The sequence below is a fragment of the Delphinapterus leucas genome, chromosome 7 (genome assembly GCF_059928025.1).
Source record: "Delphinapterus leucas isolate spDelLeu-1000000601 "Yukka" chromosome 7, BTC_Dleu_Yukka2, whole genome shotgun sequence".
In the NCBI taxonomy this organism is placed as follows: Eukaryota; Metazoa; Chordata; class Mammalia; order Artiodactyla; family Monodontidae; genus Delphinapterus; species Delphinapterus leucas.
The window spans coordinates 26,465,040-26,488,969 of NC_143135.1; the positions used below are offsets into that span (position 1 = coordinate 26,465,040).

Consider the following 23,930-nt stretch of genomic DNA (forward strand, 5'->3'; position numbering starts at 1 on the left):
ATGTAAACAGGGAACATATTGCTGAGGTCAAAGAGAACGAAAAAAATCAAAAGTAATTGCCTGGAGAGAAAAAAGAGGTGTAAGATTTTAGCAGGGCAAACAGCATGTGAAATGGAGACTATACTCTGTTTATACATTAAGTTTAGGGATTTAGTTTTTCCAGTGGCAAACTGTGTTAATTGTAATTATTTGTCTTGAAGGTTTCTGACTTTGCAGTCACAGAACTGTGCTGAGGTTTTCTGTCTAACTCTTCCCTTCTCCTTTCTCTATTATCAAGTTATCATCCAATTACTTGAATAAAAATGGTGATGCAGTAGTTAATATAACTTAACCCATTTCATCTAAACTATGTCAGAACTTTTAATGAAGAGAATACTAGAAAAAGACAAAAAATCCAAACTTTTTAAGGTCATCCTAGTGATTGTGTAGTGGTGTGTCCTGATTTTTCCCAATGTTTTATTGTGAAAGATTCAAACATATAGAAAAGTTGAAAGAATTTTTTAAGAGAACACTCATATACACACCACCTATATTGTACAATTAATCTTTTTATACACTTGCTTTATCACCTTTCTAAACATCTATCTACCTACCAATCCATCTTATATTTGGTGAATTTTAAAGTAAATTGCAGACATCAGTACACTTTACCTCTAATCACTTTGGCATGTATATCATTAGCTAGAATTCAATATTTACATATGGTTCCTTTTCTTAAAAAGATATACTGTGATATAATCCACATACTGTACAATGCACCCTTATGGTTCCTTTATACATCAAAACTTTTAGTGGAGAAAATATGGAACATTTTTTACCTCTGTCATTATTATATGTGTCAGATAACACTTGTGGCTTTCAGACCTTCTGCTGATAAACACAGATAGCTACACTTTTTGGAAAAACAAAAATTTCAAATTTGGAAAAGAGACAGACACCTCCCCCAACCCTACTAAACTGAGAAATTTTGTTACTAGGATAATAGATAGCAATTATAAAACTCAACTTCAAATCTGAGTTATTTAGACAAATGACGTTTCATCTATAATCATTCCACAAAAACTGTGTCACTGCAGGCCACGGGTTTAAATACTTTAAACTACCACAATTTTGCACCTGCTTACAGGTGCAGATTATATTTTCCAAAGATAACTGCACAACATCACCCATTCCACATGCTCCTGTACAATGTGATCTTGTATCTGTGTGATCAAGAGGCAGGTTTAATTCTTCTCTCCCTGAATCTGGGTGGCCTTGTGACTGTTTCTCAATAGAGTATGGCAGATGTAATCCTTTATGATGGGTCATAAAGGCCAGGCAGCTTCTACCTTGTTTTCTGGGACATTTGCTTTTGGAGTTCAGAGCTGCCATCTAATCAGTTCAACCACCAGGTAAGAAGAGGCTACCAAGTCATGAGGAAGCCTAGGTCACATGGAAAGACTACAGACAGGTGCTCCAAAGGACAGCCTCAACTGTAGTCCCAGCTGACGGCCAGCATGTACCATTAGACATGTGAGTGAAAATGCTCCTAGTTGATTCCTACCTTTAGTTATCAAATTTTTCCAGCTGAGAGAGAACCTAGACATCATGGCACAGTGCATATATGGAGCATAACTGCTGTGTCCCGTTCAAATTCCTGACGCACAGAAACCTTGGATGTAATAAAATTATTTTTTTACATCACTAAGTTTTGGGGTGGTTTGTTACACAGCAATAATAACCAGAACAGCCCTTCTCTATCTCCTACACTACAAAACAAACCAAAAAGTACCACTGTTTTAAAAAAGAATATATAATTTTTGTTTGGCAGGATATCTGCAGATACTAAATACATTAAAAGGATCATACAATCCCAGGATCAAGTGGGATTTATTTCAGGGATGCAAGGATGATTCAACATCCACAAATTAATCAATGTGATACACCACACTAACAAAATGAAGGATAAAAATCATATGATCATTTCAATAGATACAGAAAAAGCATGTGATAAAATTCAACATCCATTCATGATAAAAAGAACTCTCAACAAAGTAGGTATAGAGGGAGCATACTTCAACAAAATAAAGGGCATATATGACATCATACTCAATGGTGAAAAGTGAAAAGTGTTTCCTCTAAGATTGGAACAAGACAAGAATGTCTACTCTTGCCATTTTTACTCAATATAGTACTGGAAGTCTTAGCCAGAGCAGTTGGGCAAGAAAAAGGAATAAAAGGCAACCAAATCAAAAAGGAGGAAGTAAAACTGTCTCTATTTTCAGATGACACGATATTATATATAGAGAATCCTCAAGACTTTACCAAAAAACTGTTAGAATGTTCTATAAATGAATTCAGTAAAATTGCTGGATACAAAAACAATATATAGAAATCAGTTGCATTTTTATACACTAAGAATGAGTTATCAGAAAGAGAAATTAAAAAAAAATCCTATTTACAATTGCATCAAAAAGAATAAATACCTAGGGGTAAATTTAATCAAGGAGGTGAAAGATCTATACACTGAAAAGTATAAACATTGAAGAAGGAAACTGAAGAAGATACAAAGAAATGGAAAGATACTCTCTATGTTCATGGATTGGAAAACTTAATATTGTTAAAATGTCCATCCTACCCAAAGCAATCTACAGATTCAGTGCAATCTCTACCAAAATTCCAATAGCATACTTCAGAGAAACAGAGCAAACAATCCTAAATTTGTATTAAACCACAAAAGACCCTAAGTAGTCAAAGCAATCTTGAGAAAGAACCACAAAGCTGGATGCATCACATTTCCTGATTTCAAACTATATTGCAAAGCTATAGTAATCAAAACATTATGGTATTGGCATAAAAACAGACACAAAGATCAATGGAACAGAACAGAAAGTCCAGAAATAAACCCATACACTTATGGTCAATAATTTTTGATAAAGGAGCCAAGAATGTGCAATGGGGAAAAGAGAGTCTCTTCAATAAAAGGTCCTGGGAAAACTGGAGAGTCACATGCAAAATATGCAACTGGTCCCTTATCTTATGCCATACACAAGATCAACAAAATGGATTAAAGACTTGAATTTAAGACCTGAAACTATAAAACTCCTGAAAGAAAACATAGGGGGTAAGCTCCTTGACATTGGTCTTGACAATGATTTTTTGGATTTAACACCAAAAAGCAAAGGCAATTAATGCAAGAATAAACAAGTGGGACTCCATTAAACCAAAAAACTTCTGCACAGAAAAGGAAACCATCAAAAAAATGAAAAGTCAACCTACAGAATGGAAGAAAATATTTGCAAATCATATATCTGACAGAGGGTTAATATTCAAAAAAATAGAAAGAACTCATACAATTCAATAGCAAAAAACCAATATTCTGTTGAAAAATGGGCAGAGGAACTGAATAGACTTTTCCAAACAAGACATACAAATGGCCAAGAGGTACATGAAAATGTGCTCAACATCAGGAAAATGCAAATCAAAACCACAATGAGATACCACATCACACCTATTAGAATGGCTGTCATCAAAAATATAAGAGATTGGCAAGGATGTGGAGAAAAGGGAACTCTTGTACACGGTAGGTGGGAATATAAATTCATGTAGTCACTATGGAAAACAGTATGGAGTTCCCTCAAAAAATAAAATATTGAGGTACCACATGATCCAGCAATTCCATTTCTGGATATATATTGGAAGGAAATGAAGTTACTATTTTGAAGAGATATCTTTACCTCCATGTTCACTGCAGCATTTTTTGTTTTTTTAAACAATAGCCAAGACATGGAAACAACCTAAATGTCCACTGATGGATGAATGAATGAAGAACATGTGGCATATATACATAAAGGAATATTATTAAGCCATAAAAAGAAGAAAATTTTGCCATTTGTGACATGAATAGACCTTGATGGCATTATGCTAAGTGAAATGAGTCAGATAAAGACAAATACTGTATGATCTCACTTATATGTGGAATCTAAAATAACTGAACTTATAGAAACAGAGAACAGATTGGTGATTGTCAGAGGCAAGGGGTGAGGGGAAATGGGTGAATGTGGCCAAAGGTACAAACTTCCAGTTATAAGATAGATAAGTTCTGGAATGTAGTGGACAGCATAGTGACTAGAGTTAACAATGCTGTATTGTATATTTGAAAGTTGCTAAGAGAGTAGATCTTAAAATTCACATCAAAAGAAAAAAAAACTGTAACTGTGAGGCGAAGGATATTAGCTAAACTTATGTGGTAATCATTTTGCAATAAACATATCTATCAAATCATTATATTGTATACCTTAAACTAATACAATGTTATATGTCAATTATATCTCAATAAAACTAGAAACAAAGAACTATATAAATTTTGTTTGGCATCTATATCTGCATAAGGAAATACCTTATAAGATATCACCTCAGGTAGTTAATATCAAGTTCTATATTTAGGTATGCAGAAATTTTTATAAAATGTTGCTCTAAGAATTTCATGATATTTGTCAAGTAGTTCCAGACACTGGCTGGGTAGTAATGCTAGTTGCCAACATTAGGGAATAAATATAGCCTAAACTAACATACAAAAAAGGAATTTTGGTTGATTGCAAGCTCAATGAGTCAACTATGGATATGGTTACCAAGAAAACTAATATATTTTCAGGTCCATAAATAGAAGCACTATCTCAGTGCCATGGATTCCTTTGGCAATGTGGTAAAGCCAGTGAACTCCTTTTCAGAATAATGATTTTAAATGTAAAAAATAAAATACATTAGATTATAAAGGAAACAAATTGCATTTAAATGTTATCAAATAATAAACATCTTTGATCTAGCAATATCTGCTTTAAAAAAATTAACTCTTAAACAACAAGAATAGCAGTGGGATTAATATCTAGGAAAGGAGAGGAGTATAAATGATATTTTGAGATATCTGCATAGTTATAAACATGTAAACTCATATGTAAAAGTCTGTGATTTCTAATAATGAAGCCTTGGTTATTGCCAATGCTACTGTGGTTTGCTGCCTATATTCATAATTAGGAAAATACTAAGTTTCAGTGAGAGGTAAGTGAAAATAAAGATGTAAATTTCTCTTCCACCCAAGTTCCTGGAACCCCTAAATTTTATCCACAGATCCCTTATTTTTAAATCCCTTCAATAGGACAAGCATTTATTTATGGTTTCATGGGTTTATGGCATTCCTGGCCTCCTCATTCACTTTTTCCTTTCATTTGCAGCTATTTATTTAAAAGCTGGGGAGAAAGGTTAGAACAAATATGCATGAGACTCCAGTCTTATATTCAGAACTGTCCATTATCTTCTCACCAGTCAATTAAAATCCCACCCGTTATTCCAGGCCTAGTTCAAGTCCTTCTCTAGTAAGGTGATAGGATCTGTAATGATTGCTCTTTTCTCTGACTTCCTACTGCAGGTGGAGTCAGTTTACCCTCGTTTTAGCATTCAGTCTCTATTTCATCTACCATCAGTTTGTCTCCTCATCTAGGCAAGGAAGTTTATAGAAATTGAGAGTGTTTGTCATTTTGTAATACTCAGAACATACTGCTAGGTACATTGCAGGCACATGATGTGTCCTTGTACAATGTCATTCTACTGGTGATGCTGTCCAGCTGTGCAAATCACCTATATGGCTGTGGGAAAGTGAGACCACATGTATTCTTCACCATCACTGTCAACTGCAATGGATCACTGAGGATGGGCTATACAAGGTGTATCCTTATACTAATAATAACACTTATGTGGCACTTATTATATGCCAGATACTCTTCTAAGCATTTTGCATATTCATTTAATCCTCTTATTAGCTCTATGATGTAGGTACTGTATTCATCTCCATTTTACAAATGAGGAAACTGAGGCACAGACAAATTAGTAGAGATGAAATTTGAAACTAGGCATTCTTTTCCAGAGCTAGGGCACTCAACCGCTACACTGTACTGCCATTCATGATATTCATAAATACAAGAAATCCTTGTATATATACCTGCGAGTTTAACATGAAATCACTCATTTGACAATTAGCTTTTCTTCTGCTGAACTCCTATATCGCCTGACTCAGTAATCATTAACTCAGTCCTTGCAGTGTTAGAATTTTATTACAATAATAGCAGCTAGGGCTTCCCTGGTGGCGCAGTGGTTGAGAGTCCGCCTGCAGATGCAGGGGACACGGGCTCGTGCCCTGGTTCGGGAAGATCCCACATGCCGCGGAGCTGCTGGGCCCGTGAGCCATGGCCGCTGAGGCAGCGCGTCCGGAGCCTGTGCTCCGCAACGGGAGAGGCCACAACAGTGAGAGGCCCGCATACTGCAAAAAAAAAAAAATATATATATATATCATCTATCATTTACTGAGTGCTTGTTATGTGCCAGATCCTGGGCTAAGTAATTTCATGCATAGTTAATCTGTGTAACAACCCTATGAGGCAGGAAAGGAAACCAAGTCTCCCATGTAGTAAAAGATTAAGCAGTAAAAGAGCAAGGATTCTAAACCAAGTCTGTCCAAATGCATGCCTAAAACACTCTGCTATACTACTTTCCCATGTGTTTTTTTTTTTTTTTTTTTTCTTGCGGTACTTGGGCCTCTCACTGCTGTGGCCTCTCCCGGGGCGGAGCACAGGCACCAGACGCGCAGGCTCAGCGGCCATGGCTCACGGGCGCAGCCGCTCCGCGGCATGTGGGATCTTCCCGGACCGGGGCACAAACCTGTGTCCCCTGCATCGGCAGGCGGACTCTCAACCACTGCGCCACCAGGGAAGTCCCCATGTGTTTTTGCCTTATTTCTACAACTAGATTGCAAATTCTTTGAAGGCAGAGATTATAGCTCCTACTTACTTGTTGATTCCATAATACTTTGAGTGCCTTGATCCTAATCAATATTGAAAAAGTGTTTTTTGATTGATGGATACAACTGATGCTTTATAGAATTCAGCATGGTGTAGTACAAAGGCTGTGGGGTCTCTCTGTGTGTCATCTGGGAAGTCAGCTAAAGTCTTCCAGCTTCAGCTTCCTTATTAAAAGGAAAATACAGTTAATTATAGGGTTTTTGTTTTGTTTTGTTTTGTTTTTGTGGTACGCGGGCCTCTCACTGTTGTGGCCTCTCCCGTTACGGAGCACAGGCTCCAGACGCTCAGGCTCAGTGGCCATGGCTCACGGGCCCAGCCGCTCCGCGGCATGTGGGATCTTCCCGGACTGGGGCACGAACCCGTGTCCCCTGCATCGGCAGGCGGACTCTCAACCACTGCGCCACCAGGGAAGGGAAGCCCCTATAGGGGTGTTTAAAGATTAAAAGGCAATAGGACTTCCCTGGCAGTCCAGTGGTTAAGACTGTGTGCTTCCAATGCCGAGGGTGCAGGTTAGATCCCTGGTTGGGGGACTAAGATCCCACATGCCGTGTGATGTGGCCAAAAAAAAAAAAAAAGATTAAAAGGCAATGATATCTCTAAAATATTTATTATAATTCCACATAGTAAGTACTCAAAAAATGCCACCTTCTTACTCACTTCTTTGAAACATAATTTTTGGGCCATGTCTACAATGACTGATTTTACTATAAAAGTGCTTATATTTGGTTATGCAATTGTTGAGGTTTTTTCTTTTTCTCAAAGTCAGCTAAAATGATAAGTGTTAGTTTATTTTAAATCATAGAAAGAATTCTTTTCTGAGCCAAAGAAATGGTTCTGTCTCTATGGTCTATCAAACTCTATGGTCTATCTACTGATGAGCAAAGATGAAAGAAATGTATGGTAGACAGAATAAAGTCTATATCCTAATCCCTGGAATCTGTAATATGTAACTTTATGTGACAAAGGGGAATTAAGGTTACTAATCAGTTGACCTTAAAATAGGGAGATTACCCAGGTTTCTCCCAGTGAGCCCAATGTAATCACAAGCACCCTCAAAAGTGAAAGAGAGAAGTAGAAGAGAGATGGCAGTATAAGAAGGACTCAGTCCAGTGTTGCTGGTTTTGAAGATGGAGAAATGGGGTCATGAGCCAAGGAATGCAGGTGGCCACTAGAAGCTGGAAAAGGCAAGGAGATGGATTCTCCTCTAGAGCCTCCAGAAGGCTCAGCCCTCCTGATCCCTTGATTTTAGCTCTGTAAGATGCATTTTGGATTTCTGTCTTCCAGAACTGTAAAAAAAAACATCTGGGGCTTCCCTGGTGGAGCAGTGGTTGAGAGTCTGCCTGTCGATGCAGGGGCGCGGGTTCGTGCCCCGGTCCAGGAAGATCCCACATGCTGCGGAGTGACTGGGCCCGTGCGCCGTGGCTGCTGAGTCTGCGCTTCCGGAGCCTGTGCTCCGCAACGGCAGAGGCCACAACAGTGAGAGGCCCGCGTACCGCAAAAAACAAACAAAAAAATCTGTATTGTTTAAGCCACTAAATGTGTGGTAATTTTTTTACAACTATGGTAAAGCAATAGTGTATGTTAAAAATACCACAAATTTGGAATTGTGCAAAAACAATTATACTGTGATTTTAAACAACTTTCAAGTGACTGTATGAATAACAACAGTGATATTTCTCTTGATTATACTGGGTAGAGAAGTCAAGTAAAATGCAACATAGTCAAATCATTACAGGTTTATTACTAACATTTGTTTTTAATTAGCTACTTTAGAGACAAGAAAATTTTTTCTTTGCAATTCATTCTTTAGTCACCAGGAAAGCTGTCGTATTTGTGAACATGATGAGCAAAGAATAAGGAAAGAATTTAAATTACAAGAGGAAAAATTTTTGTTTGGACAAGGAGAAGGTATTTTGGAAGCTGTCATTCCAAAGCCTAAAATACTTCTTTGGCTAATAAGTAGGAAACTGCATTGCCTAGCTCTCAAATCCTTCCATCTTACCAAACTTAAGTACTTTTACATACAAACATGAAACTTCCGATCAAAGCATGCCAATCTCTTGTATACTATCACAGACTGTGTTCATTTCTTCTTTTCTTATGCCATCTCCACTCTGCCTGGAATGTTCTTTCTCTTCTTCTCTGTCCATTCAGCACAAACTAATCTCCTTCTCTAAGCATCCATAGCACTCATATTCTCCACCTGCATTTTAGCTTCTAATGCACATTATTCTCTCATTTGCATGTTATTCATTAGTATTTCAGGTTTGTATGTTTTGTTTCCCTGTTAGTTCCTTGATGACTGATGATGGTTGATGGGCACATAAGGGTGCATTATATGTTTCTACTTTTGTATATGTTTGAAATTTTCTATTATAAAAAGTTAAAAAAAACAAGGGAGGCACCCTTCTAATCTGTAAAGCATTCTTTCAATTTCTACGTTTCTCCTTTCCTAGCACTGTTAAGCTGGTTGAATTGGTTTTGCCTTTAAAGTTCTACCTCTTTTGGTTGAAGAAACATGATGTAAAAGATATGATACTATGCTCAAAGGCTCATGGCCTCATCTAATATAACAGTAAATTAGTGCACATTATTCAAGATAAAACTTTCACTGCTGCTCAGTAGAGAGAAGCACGAATAATTCAATTCACTGGTTAATTGTTGATGGAATCTTTGAAAGTTTTGCTTCAGTGTTATTGATACAGGATTCCTTGTTAGCATATTTCTGGCAAGAAATGATTGAGACAGAAGGTTTTCATCAACATTTAATAAAGAAAAAGTTAGAATCAATAGTAAAACTTACTATTGGTAGTTTATACTGTAAAGTATTAACAACACAAAATGTTAATTAATTTCTAATTCTCTATTCTATTATTTAGATTTCATGAAGGTTGATTGGACTTGATCCATCATTTTACGGAAAATTAATTATTTCAAATACATGCACCACTTTATGCAACCTGCCTGATTTGCATTGAAGAAAATTCAGCAGAAGTAATTGAGGCACAAGCAAATACTGGCACTGACTGAACCCAATTTTCATTCCAAATTTCTGCAAAATCCCAAGGCACAACAATATCAGATGCAAGGGGGAAAACAAACAAAAGCAATGTGAAAAGGGAACATGAAGAGAGAATATTACAAGAATCAGAGAACAAAGGGATTGCAAAACTATTTTAGTGCCATAGATGAGCAGTGAGGGCTTCATTCAGGCAAGGTGGAATAAGATATCATATGGCATCCTGACAATTGATGTCTTCATTTAAATGTAAGAATTTACATTCTAATTAGAAAGAATTTACATCTTAATCAGAGGCAGCTGTATTATCTTGTTACTGTTTTTTTCAAAGGTAATGAACTAAAGTACTGCTGTGCTTTTTCAACCAGAAACTAAATAGACAGCATCCAGTGTTATTTTATAGTTTACCTGCTGTAAGCCGTTATGAATATTTTCAAAGATTAAATTTCGAAACAAAATCTTTTAAAAATGAAAATTGTATTAGACATCACTAGAATAGTATGACAAAGACTTATTTAAAGTATTTAAACAAATCTTTTTCTAACTTGTATTTTAAATGTACTTATTTATCAAGCTAATAGAAGCCTCTTATGATTTATTAATATAATATTGTTTTCCTTTGGGCAGATGTAGAAAAGCTACTAAAGCAGATATGTATCATATTCTGGTGAAACCCTGTTGTTCTTAAACTTACATTTAGTTATAAGAGATCATTTACTAAATGTAAAACTTTACCTTATTAAGACCATTTGGAGTGTATTCTTTTTTTCTGCTTATGAAGTTTAATACAGAAAGATAACAAATATGTATAATAATAGTTGCTTGTTTTATACTATTTTTTACTACCACATTAATAACATTTAAAAATGTAATGCTTCACAAATATACACAATTCTGATGGTGTCCAGGATTGCCATAGTTAGGGAAATTAAAGGAAATAATGCATTCAAATTCACACTGTTCTATTCTAGGTTGTTCATAATGGTAGCAAGGCCTAGGTATTGATAGTTGGTGATATCTTTGCAAAATCAAGCCCATCATTCATATGAGAATCAGCATGAGCTCACTGACCCATGGTTTAGAAGAAATTGGGCTTGGCCTAAAAGAAATCAAGCTGGAGAAAATTACAAGTGTTAATAAAAATGTAAAATGTCACCTTTGTCCCTAGCACTAGGCATCTTTAGGTTATTGATACTTATTTTCATCAGCTACATTATTAATATGAAGTTGTAGTATGGCCCAGTTTTTAATTTGCAGCTTTATGATTTAATTCATTATATAATTTTTTCTTATTAAAGTGGAGGAAAATAATAAATAGACTAGATCTGTATCTACCAGTCTATTAAGTAAATGACTAATGTGGTTAATTTGGTAAAAATATTTGATTTAAAGACTTACAGAGAGAGTCTAAAATAAATCTGAGGTACATATTTATCTTTATCATCATACTTCCTGGATCCATACGTACAGAAGAAAAACAGATCATACACGAATGTGCTATATTTTAAGAAATGAAAGAACAGAATAATTTCAGGTATATTAAAAAAAAGATGGAATTAATTTTAAGGTGGCATTTTCCTAATCTGGGCCACCCTGTTGACAAAGAGGAGATAATTATTAGTTCACTAGTGCTTCTTCTTACATTCCCACTAAAGACAATTTATGGAGGAAATGATTCAGATGGGCCTGACTGAATTACTGCCTCTGAAAGATGGCTTTATATTGCTGTCAGAAACCGTCAGCCCACTATTGAAAGGTTTATTTGTCTATGGCTCTTCTGTGTATGATTTGTTATGAGGGCACCTAACACTTACCACATAGCACACACAGTGTCTTCATTTTCAAAAGTATACCAGATAAGTTTTTGATTATCCCTAGGTTTATGAAACCTGTTTGCCTTTTTGAAAAGAATATCTACAGATAAAAGTACATTTTGCTCTTTATATTTACATATGGTTCCAAGCTTAATATAATATCCTTTTTTTTTTTTTCTTTTTTCTGTACACGGGCCTCTCACTGTTGTGGCCTCTCCCGTTGCAGAGCACAGGCTCTGAACACGCAGGATCAGTGGCCATGGCCCACGGGCCCAGCCGCTCCACGGCATGTGGAATCTTCCTGGACCGGGGCACGAACCCATGTCCCCTGCATCCGCAGGCGGACTCTCAACCACTACGCCACCAGGGAAGCCCGATATACTATCCTTTGAGTTAGAGTATATCAGCGTGTTACGTCTACCATCACCAGTTTTCTTCTTGGCCCCATGGTTACTGTAACCATAAATATTCATATCCAGTCTAAAAGAGCATAATAAAACATGTCTCCTCTTGCTCTGTCTTTTGTTTCCCTATAACTTTGGGCTTGGATTATCACAATTGCTTCCGAAATAGCTTTTTGCTTATAGTTACCTCCTCATCTAATGCCTCCTTCATGACACTGACAGCCTAAAGCCATGGGTTCTAATCATTACTATTACATTGCAAGCTCTGTTAGTTACATGGTATAGAAAAGACATGAATTCTAATCCTGATTCTATCACTATCTGGGTCTTACTTCTCTTATCTGTAAAATGAAGAGGTGTGAAAAGTTTATTTAATGACTTCTTTTTTCTTAAAACTAAATGCCCCCATTCTGAATCACTGTGTCTACTCACTGTGTTTTAGTTATTTATTTCATGCCTATTAACTTATCATCTGTCTTTCAGCCCCAACCCGAAATGCATTTTTGTCTCTTTCTGGCTGGCCATCCAAATCCTGCTCATTTTTCAAGATCCACTTCAAACATCATCTCCGCATCGTTGCTCTCATAGTTCTGGTCAATCAACAATAATTTCCCCGCTGTAATCCATATATTCAACAGATATTTATTGAGTACCTACTTTGTATCAGGGTGCTGGGGATGCAAGGAATAAATAAGAAAGGTGACCCCTGCACTAAAAGAGCTTACACTGAAGTGGGGAAGACAGATAAAGTAACAAAACTTCAAGCTAGTAACAAAGACTAAAGATTGTGGTAAGTACAAGGAAGGCAACAGCTTGCTGAGAGATGTGCACAATGTATATTATTTATGCAGTGTTATCAGAGAAGGCTTATTTCCTATAGCATTCTTGGTATATTAATAATAACAAATAATTTAATCTATTATTATCTTGAATTGGCATTTGACTTAGCCTGGGTGTAAATCTTGCTTCCCCAAACTAGATTGTTAGAAGCAATGACACGTTGTAGGTAACATAAATTGAATATTTAAGATGTGCCAGTTATTGTAATGGACAATTCACATGCATTTTACCATTTAATCCTTAGAACAAGGTAGGTGTTTTTTTTTTTTTATTACCCCTTTTACTCAAGATGAGGAAAAAGGGACTCAGAATTAAACTAAGATACTTGCTTAAAGCTGGACAATTAGTAAGTGGCAGAGCTGGGACTAAAATCCATGTCTGCAAATCCATGTCTGCAAACACCAACATGCGGCATATTAATTACCATGATAAACCCCCTCTTGGAGACAGGGAGCATATTTAGAGAGTTTCAGTATCAGTCACTTGCACATGCCAGGCACTTAATACTTACGTCCTTGGCTCTTGCAGTAGGCATTACACCTCCCTGGAGACAGCTTCCCCATTCTCAGCATAAACTTAATCGGCCTCCAAAGACGTTTCTTGGAGACAGAGACCCTTGGATCGAAAATCCTAGATTACTTCTAATCTGGTTCTAACGTGGCTTCCCATAATTTTATTCCCAACTGGCACCAAGCTGTTGTATGCATGATGTTTTCCTACTCAGGATACTAGGTTTTGGGTGAACCCCACATCAGCAATTAACCATTTTGAGCTTATATTCTATCACTCAAATGATTTTGACTCAAATACTGAAAATATTCAATGATAGGACATATAGATCATAGAATTATTAAATAGTAGGAAATCTAATAAAGTTAATTAATCAAGGACGCCCTTTCACAGAGTTGGAATATGTTTCAATGTTTTAAAGACCAGAAGGATCTGCTGCCAAAGAAAAGTCTATATTTTAATTTCGTATGCAAAAGGAAAATGGGGAAATAAACCGCATTTTAATTTCAAACAAAATTGGGAATGCCAGTAACGACTTTCCTTGCATTCTTATTCAAATGGTTATACTAACAGTGAAGACCTTAGGCATGAATAATCCAAAAGAGCAGCTTAAAGAAAAACGTATAATTGATTCAGAATGTGCTCTAGCATTATTTTTATTGTGATTTTCTTAGGAAGAAGTTAGAAGTTAGCTGGATTCTGTAACTTTATTGCTTAAATCTTCTTTCCCACTGCTGGGAAAAACAATCACCCTCTCTTAGGGCTTCTTAGAGTATTCAGGTGCTAGTTGAAATCAGAGCTTAAAAAAGCACCACTTTTGCTGTACACCTGAAACTAACACAACATTGTAAATCAACTATACTTCAATAAAAACAAAGAAAAAAAACAAACAAACAAAACCCCCAAACAAACAAAAAGCCCCACCAGTTTATACCTTACTGAGATTAACTAACTTCTTCTCTTCTAGAGCTGGAGAGGTAATAGTAAATAAGTATTTTATTTATAAATTTATTTCGCTTTATTGAGGTATAATTGATATACAAGAAATTGTACACATTTAATGGATACATCTTGATGAGTTTGGACATACGCATACGCCTTAATACCATCACCACAATCAAAGAACTAAACATATACATCCTGTCCAAAATTTCCTTGTATTCTTCTGTTGTGATTTTTTGTTTTGGGGAGGGGGGTGGTAAGAACATTTAACATGAGATCTGTCTCTTAACGCGTTTTAAAGTGTACAATACAGTATTGTTAACTATAAGTACTATGCTGTACAGCAGATATCTAGAACTTACTCATCTTGCATAACAGAAATTTTATACCCATTCCAATTCCCCATTTCCTCCTCTCCCCAGTCCCTGACAACCACCATTCTATTCTCTGCTTCTGTGAGTTTGACTATTTTAGATACCTCATGTAGTATATAAAAGATAGGGTCCTAAGTTAAGGAAATGATGTGACATTGTCAATAAAGAGTTGAAATCTTTGATGCTGATAACCTGAAATGTGGATAATACACTTGTAGGTGACTGAGAACTGGTTTTTAAAATTATGCCTTGAATTGCATGCCCTAAAAATTTAAAATCTAAATGATCTAAATTTAAATAACAGAGTTACATGTCATGGGCTTATATGAAAAACATCTGAGATAAGACAGAACTCCTTAATGGCTTTGTTGTGTATCAGGAACAAAGAAAGAAACTGCCCAGAGGATAACACTAAGCATAAGGAACAGAAAAGAAAATAGTCAAGATACTGTTAAGGTGAACAAATGAGAAATCAGAAAACAGATTAATAAAAACAAAGAGAACACAGGAATAAATCATGGAGTTACTGGTTCACTAGTCTACATTACTGATGCAAATCCCTTTTATTTAGTTTTTTTAAGAAATTCTTTAAAAATAAAATTCAAGAACTAAGACAATGACCCCAGATAGCTACTGAATTCCCCAAGGCACAAAGAAACCCACTCCCAGAAGAAAATAACTAGCATTCTCTACCTGGTAACACATCCTGTCATCCCCTATGACCCCAGAGGAAGAATAAGATAGGCTACAGTAAAAAGAAATAGATCCACACATGATCCACATTCATCTCAAAAACAAAGACAAAAGCCTAATCAAGAATCACTTAACATTTAATCATACAAGTAACTATGGATACTCAACAAACAGAATTTATAGCTAATGAAACAGTTTATAAAGCACATGGAAGATGACTTTACAGTAGAATTAATATCCTCAAAATGTTATAAGATGGGCTGTTAGGAAAAGAATCAATTAGAGGACATGGAAAATTAGAATGTGACTGTCAAAACCAAAAAAGTTCAATTGACTAACAAAATGAATACAATTGATGAAGGGATTACTGAGCTAGAAGATAAGATTAAAGGGATTCCTCCTGGATATAAATCCAGGGCAAAAACAACAACAACAACAAAAAAATCGAATAGAGAAGAGTTAAAAGACATGGACATTTAAGTCAGAAAATTCAATATCTGTGTAATAGGCATTAAAGAAGAGAAGAAAGAGAATGGTAGGGAGGAAACAATTTGCATACAAAAATGGTAATTTATTATGCTAAAAGACAGGAGAAAAATTAGTAGCAGAAGAAATACTCAAAAATTCTTAAGCTAGAAAACAGAAGGAAGCGTCTTTTAACTGAAAATATACCTCCCAAATATCTAAAACAAATTTCTTTTTTTAATGGTAAGACAATACAATAAAGCACTTGAAGATCAGGAACAAAGACTGATGCCCAATTTCACTAATATGTTTATAGTGCAAGTCCTGGAAAATGCAACTGGACAATAAAAAGAAACACATATATAAATATCAGAAAAATATAAATATCAGAAACATATCAAAAAAGTAACTGAATACAAGATCAACATTTAAGCATCAATACAAAAGTGTAATGAAACAAAAAAAGGATCCCATTCACAACTGTTAGAATAAAGGATCCTGAGACAGGGAGATTGTCCCAGGCCCAGTATCATCATAAGAATACTTATTAGAGAAAGGCAGGAGGGTCAAAGTCAGAGAGAAAACCGATGTGATGAAGCCGTCACTCAGAGGCTTGAGTGACGTGGCCATAAGCTAAGAAATGCTGGCAGCCTCTAGAACTGGAAAAGGCAAGAAATGGATTCTCCACTAGAGCCTTCTGAAGGAGCTAGCCTTGCTGATACCTTCATTTTAGTCCAGTGAGACTGATTTTATACATATCTCTAGACCATAACATAATACATTTGGATTACTTTAAGCCATTAAATTTGTGCTAATTTGGTACAGCAGCAATAGGAAACTAATACAGAATTAGTTATGTGTTATTTGTATAATATAAAGAAAAAAGAGGGCATCAATTATTAAAGCAGAATCAATCAATCCTACCATGAAATTATATGAATATATGTGAATCATAGAAGACATTATAAAATAATACATTGTTATAGAACAGATAGAAGGAAGTATTGATATGGGCATGCATTAAATTTTCCATGCTTATGACACACAAAGATTATTCAATATTTGTTGCATATAAAAGTGAACTTTCGGGCTTCCCTGGTGGTGCAGTGGTTGAGAGTCCGCCTACCGATGCAGGGGACACGGGTTCGTGTCCCAGTCCGGGAAGATCCCACATGCTGCGGAGCGGCTGGGCCTGTGAGCCATGGCCGCTGAGCCTGCGCGTCCGGAGCCTGTGCTCCGCAATGCGAGAGGCCACAGCAATGAGAGGCCCGCGTACCGCAAAAAAAAAAAGTGAAATTTCAGTAGATTATACCTGGTAAAATGGAGCCTTTGACTGGTTGATATCTTCAGTTGAATATCAAGAATATTACACAGTATTCCAAGTAATATGAATTGTAAGATTTATTTCATATATGTACATATATGAGTTATATTTCATATGTGAAGTTATCATGTGGTGTTATATATAAAGATACATCATTCTGAAAATTTAATATGCAGAATGTCAAACATTTGTGATGTTTAAATAACACAAAGATTAATTTAATACATATTTCTTGCCTCTAGAGAAATTAATAGACATCTTGATAATGGTGGCCTATTTTTTCCATCCAAAGAATAAAATTTAAAAATAAGACATAACCATCATTATCACTTATTAAGAGATAATAATAGCTAGACTATATTTGCCAAGAAATTTAAGCTTATGCAATATTTTTTGGAGAAATTATTAAAAAATCAAACAAAAAGATCCTACACCTGCACATTTCAAGTTTGTACAGCAATAGTTTTTAAAACTATGTTTGTCTCAATTTAAAGCTCCTAACAAAACAATTAAATATAGGTACATTTACAAAGGTGACTTCAAAAGTCTTAATTTTTAGACATTAGAAAGTAATCTTTGTCATATACTATTGCATATTAAAAAATTATAGTGTTTTCTTTCATCAATTAGAATTTGTTTCAAGAAATAAAAACGAACTTTGTGTCTTCTGTTTGAATCATCCACATATGGTTTTTAGTAGCTAAGTTTTTCTAATTTCAAACAGATACAAAAATCCACAGTACAAGAACAGGATTTGAAATGATAAGAGCTAATTTGCCTTGATGCATTTGTGATAAGACGATTGCATTGCAAATTAAATGTATTGTTTTTTTGAATACTCTATTACTATTGTAAGCAGAACAAACGCACAGATGGCATGGGCCATAAAAATATAATTAAGCTTTACAATATCATTCCTATCAGATTTCAGAAGTGTGCTCTAGCTTAAGTTAGAGTGCTCAATGTGTGAGCGCATATAACATTTTTGAATTTTAAGTTTTTGGATAAATCCATAAAAGCTGACATATTTGGCTGTTTCATGCTATTTCCATTTCCCTCCATGTTCCTGGCTTTCAGTTTCAAGCAATTTGAGACTTATTTTAGGAGAGGACACATTAACTAAAAGAAAAAAACAATTATACTAAATCTTTTTAAATCAGAAAATACTTCGATTTCCTTAAAAAATGTGATGTGAAATACTGGCACAGATTACCACCAGAGAAATCACACACTTGCGCTAGGACAGCTGGATGACCACAGCCAAGGCACAAGGTGTTTGGAGAGAAGAGACTGAGGAGACTTTTCAGGTCCCTTTTTGTCTAGTATTTTTGCATTTCAATAAAATGATAATAGCAATTAGGTAACTGCCTCAAATCCTCTTGTAAATGAAGGTGGGTATATGTATATAAATTATGTGAAAAAAGTATACTTATACTTTGAAAAACACTGGTTAACCTTTTTGATCAAAAGTAATTGCTTAAATCTAGCAGTCCCACAGATTTATCAATAAAGAGGCTATCTAAGTCTGAAAGGTGTTAGAACTGTTTTAGGCTCTCTGGGGACAGCTGGGCAATAAGGGTTGTTCCACATAAATGCCAGCATGTTGCATACCTGTCTTCTTTCCCTGTTCACCTTGCTTAGCAAGCTTGTTGACTAAGCCACTGGTGCAAGACCTAGGAGGCTGAAGGGGTACTAAGAGTTCAAACACAGGGTTAACAGGATCCTCTGTATGTGTCATGTTTAGCAGTCAAGTAAGCAAAATAAACAAAGATACTGCAGGCTATGACTACAAGATGAACCCATATATGCAGCCCCCAAAAGACAACCAAGAACTGAAAGTAACTTTCGTGCGTTAATTCATCTGCAATGTCTAATAAAATGTGCCAGCAGCTATAATTTCTTGAGTGCTTTCTACGCATTTCATTGTCTGCAAAGTGCTTTACATGAATAATATTCATTTTCTTAATAAAAATTTTTATATTAACTACTCCTTGTAACAACCTTTTGAATAGGTATTATCATTATTTCATACATAAGAAAATTAAAGTTTTGAGGGATTGAATACCTTATACAAGGTCACATAGCTAAAAAAAAGCTGGAGTCAATTAAAAAAAATAACTTTCAGGAATTTTTTACACCCAGAATATATACCTAACATAGTATAAGTATATAACATACATTAAATGAATAAATAGTATATATTATGGTTAAATACTAAATGCCAGCTAATGTCTGTGGGGAGGAGGAATCACAGAGGAAAACCCATGAATCAGATTTTTAAATACACTGTATGTATGTGTAAAACATACACAAAATTTACCTTTTAACCATTTTAAGTGTACATTTCAGTGTCATTAAAGTACATTCACACCATTGTATGACCATCACTACTATCCATTTCCAGAACTTTTTTGTCATCCTAAACTGAAACTCTGTCCCCATTAACCAATAACTCCCCTTTCTCTTCTCTTCAGAATATATTTTAATTCAAACCTAGCTATTTAATTAAAATCTCAGAATGTTAGTGCTTAAAGCCCTTTTGTTTTAACATGCGTAAGCATATTATAATCCCAGGTACCTGTTCTGAAATTACAGGAGACTAAAATGTTCACTTTTGGAAATGCAATTATTTTATTTACTAAATAGATTTAGAAGGACAGACAGAAATATAATTCATCAATATATTATTAATTGTTGTCAACTGTGGCTAACAGTTGATGCTGTCTTTGGTCACAATTTATAGAACTAAAGATACACATGCTATGGAGTAAAGGTATACTGACATGCTACTTAGAAAATGTTTTTGTTCATCTCCTTTTTAAAAAGAAAAAATCCTGTCTTTACTGCTCAGTATTGAAAATACATCTCCCATTTCTTTAGCTAAAATAAGAATTATCAAGGCTCAGTTTAGAATAACACACTGAAAATGTGCATATTTACAATCTGCAAAACCCTTTAATCTATTAAGCCCTTAAGGTAGTAAACTGAAAACAGGAAAAGAAATAACTGACTCAGCCATCAAGATATAGGAATAAGAGGGGAAAGAAGCAGTTTTGGAACCCAGGAGACATAGCTATTTAAAAAATTATGTTCAGGCCATAGTTTTTGATGTTTATTTAAAATAATTTTGACATTATTTAAAATAGGACATCAAATATCTCTGCCCCAAGATAAACCAAATGATATTAGAAGTTAACTAAGCCAATGGCACACTTTTACTCATAAACAATCTTATTTCAAACATGTAGATGTTTAAGTAGCAAAACTGTAAATGACCAAAACTTGGCCATTTCCAGAAAATCATTTAAAAGTATTTGAAGAATAAGAATATAAAGAGATATGGGATATAAGAAGCTTATTGAAAACCTACTTAAGCAATGGTGACAGTGTAAAGAATAATATTCAGCCCTCAAAATGGACTTACCTATACTGGCTATATAACTGAAAATATCCAAGAATATTTTCTTTTTGCAGTTAAGGACATTAAAAAAAAAAAAAGAAAAGGAAATGTTTGAATACAAAATCCTTAACTATACCTAAAATGATATGGACAGATACAGGGTCCAGGAAAGGCCATTTTCTTGTACAGCAGTTCGAGTCAATGGCTGTTTGAATTTTTAAAAACAAATTAGGCATTAGGGATATTCAAGTGATTGGTAAATCACATTGGAAAAAAGTAGTGATTGAAGTCCACGTGTATGCTTATAATTCTGTAAGGAAGAAGGAAATGTTACTGGGTAAGAGGTCTGGGATGCAGATGAGAGGAAGAAGTCTACTCACTCCCACATTTATACTACCATGTAAGAAATAGGTGAGGCAAAAGAAAACGGTTTTCTGTATTTCTTTAGGACGCATTTGAAAATTGCAACGCAAGACATGCCCTCTTGGTGAAGCTAATGATGTAGCTCTAAGGGCCATTTTGTAAATCCGACACTTTCCAACTCCCAAAGGTCAGAATTTGAACACAAATGTCTCTGTCTTGCCTCAGTAATCTGTTATCCAGACTGTCATCCAGGGCTATTGGATTTGGAATCAGGAGACTTCGGTTTTGGACTTTGTTTTGTTACTTTCTGTGTGAGATTGGAAAATTTATTTATCTGGGCTTCAGATAGTTTACATAAATCTACAACTTTTATCCTTAATTCACAAATTTAGAAACCTCTGAAAAACTTAACTCATTTAGTAGCACAACCTGGCCTGAACTGACGTTAAGCTATTTACAGTTTTAAGGAACCTAACTTTGTGTAACTACTCATATGTCTTTCGTGAAGTATTAATTTTTGATTATGAGGTATTTACTATATTACCACTTAAATAAACATTTTTCAATAATTTATTTAGAAATACTTTCAAACCTAGAAAAGCATGCAAAACAGAACAATGAATTTCCATATCCCTCTCACCTAGATTCCCCAACTTTTAACATTTCACCATGTGCTCCATTTCTTTCTCTTTTTATTGAAATCTAGATATACTTCTCCAAACATGTATATACCCTCGTAATTAGCCTTTTTCCGAACCATTTAAGAACAAGGAGCATATATGATTCCTGTCATTCCCAATTACTCTGGTGACTATTTCCCAAAACAGGGACTTTATCTTACATAATCACAGTATAATCCTTCAAGTCAGTAAATCAACATTGATACAGCACTACTGTCAATCTGCAGACCCCATTCACACTTTGTAAACTGTCCCAGAGATATGAGGACACTCAATCTTTCTCAGTATTCTCAGTTTCTCCCTGCCTTTCAGGTGCTTGACAGTTTTTCAAGAATACAGGAGTTTCATTCTATAGGCTAATCATAAACCTAGAGCTATCTGTTATTTCCTCTTGATCAATGCTTTTGGGGCAGGAAACCACTGATAGGATACACAGCTCTTCTAGTGTCTGACATCAAGGTGATGTACCACACATGACATCAACTGACTTGTGATGTAAACCTTGATCACTTGGTTGTACTGTTCATCGCGTTTTCCCACTGTAAAGTCACCATTCTGCCCTTTGTAACTGATTAGTAGTTTGTGAAAGAAATATTCTAAGACTGTCAGTATCCTCTTCCTCATCAAACCTGATCAAACCCACCAGCCTTCCTTAGCCTCCAACTGACAACTCCCATCTAAACTGAACACAACTATGATTGTTAACGGTAGTTTTCGATTTCACCATTCCTTCAATGTTTATTAGTTGGTATTCTGTAATAAAGAGGTTTCCGTATCTATCTATCTGTGTCTGTCTGTCTATCTATCTATCTCAGTATGGATACCTGGATTTCCATTTTACTCAGTGCGTTATTTTCCATTATTTATTTTGAAGCTCAAATTTCCAAGATTTGGCTAGTAGGGTCTTCTTCAAAGTGGCTTCTGTGCCTTTTCTCATGTCCCCAGCATTCTTCGAGTACCTCCCTACTTTTGGGCACAAATTCTACTCTCATGTTACACTTTCTGTGTACCAGCCCTAGAATTGGCTATTTTGCCAAGAGGCCTCCCTTCCCCTCCTTTTTTTTTGTTTCTAGTAGGGAATGATACTTAGAAACCAGTATCTGGGTACTTGGAGTGCCCTTAGGTTGTTATTGTTTCTAAGCTCTCCATAAGACAAAGCTAAAAAATACATGTGTGTATATAGTACATAAATACACACACGCACACACACACACGTAGATGCATCTATAACTATGTCTACATTTATCTGTATATGTGTATGTGTAAACATATGTGGTATATACCCATGAGCATTTGTGTTTGTTTGTTCTAAAATTACCTCTTTCAAATGTAAAGCAATATTTTCGAGTGCAATAGGCTTTGATGAGCAAATTTTTATTCACTATATGCATATGCTACATGGCTTTATGTATTTTGGTATTAATCCCTTTGTCTTTAGCTTTGTAAGACTGAGAGATACTGGTCTTTTATTTTGCCTTCCTACAGCAACCACCTTATCCTCATTGCATTCCCATGATTGTGTTTGTACAGAAGATTCTGTTGGGGCACAGAATCATCAAGGAAGAAAAATAGGGAAAAAAACCCTTAAATTTTCCTATGAATATACCAATGCAATTACAAATATATGCATAGAAAATGTATATTTTTATTCATTCCTAATACAAAAGTAAAAAAAAAGATATGAATTAAATGGAAAGAGTTTAGGACATTTTAATTATTTAAAATCTGCTCAAACATACAATATAGTTGAGAACAATAAACAACTCACAGAGAGATAAAGGGTATACCTGAAATAGGCTTATATGACTAAAATTTATCGTTTTAATACAAATATGTGTTTAAAGTTTCAAATTTAAGTATACTATGCATATTTTATACTGAATTAGACTAACAAACCACCCCTGCTACAGCTGGGAAGGCTAAATAACAGTATTTAAATCTGATTTAGATATAACTGCTGTTCAAATGGCAGGGCATACTTTACTTGAAAATGTGACCATTTAGTTCTGTTAAATATCAACTGCTGTTCTGGTTATGTTCATGCATTATTTTCCCTCAAAAGTCCTTAAATTTTTGTTTTTTCCTGATAGAATCACTACTGAAGTTCAATGGCTCTTTTTCTTGAACATAACTTTTTCAACTTTCTGAAAAAATGAGTAAGACAATTTTCTTACCTCACCTCCTATCTCTCACACCTCATTCTCCTCATAGGCTGTTCTTGCCAACACAAAAATAACACAATCAATAATTGGAAAAGTGGTATTGCTTTTGA

General features: G+C 35.2%; 1 protein-coding gene across 2 annotated transcripts in view; it reads right to left on the reverse strand.

Moving 5' to 3' along the window:
* ELP4 (elongator acetyltransferase complex subunit 4) overlaps positions 1-23,930 on the reverse strand; it is a 244,242-nt gene that overhangs the window by 49,780 nt on the left and 170,532 nt on the right. Inside the window, exon 10 of one of the 2 annotated variants that reach the window (XM_089915008.1) lies at positions 1-6,292. This exon is cut by the window's left edge and continues 48,927 nt beyond it. The exons of the other annotated variant lie outside the window; for it this stretch is intronic. Within the exon in view, the coding sequence (XP_089771134.1) occupies positions 6,056-6,292 (237 nt within the window). The 3' untranslated portion in view covers positions 1-6,055. The remainder of the gene's footprint in view (positions 6,293-23,930) is intronic. 2 annotated transcript variants of the gene reach the window in all.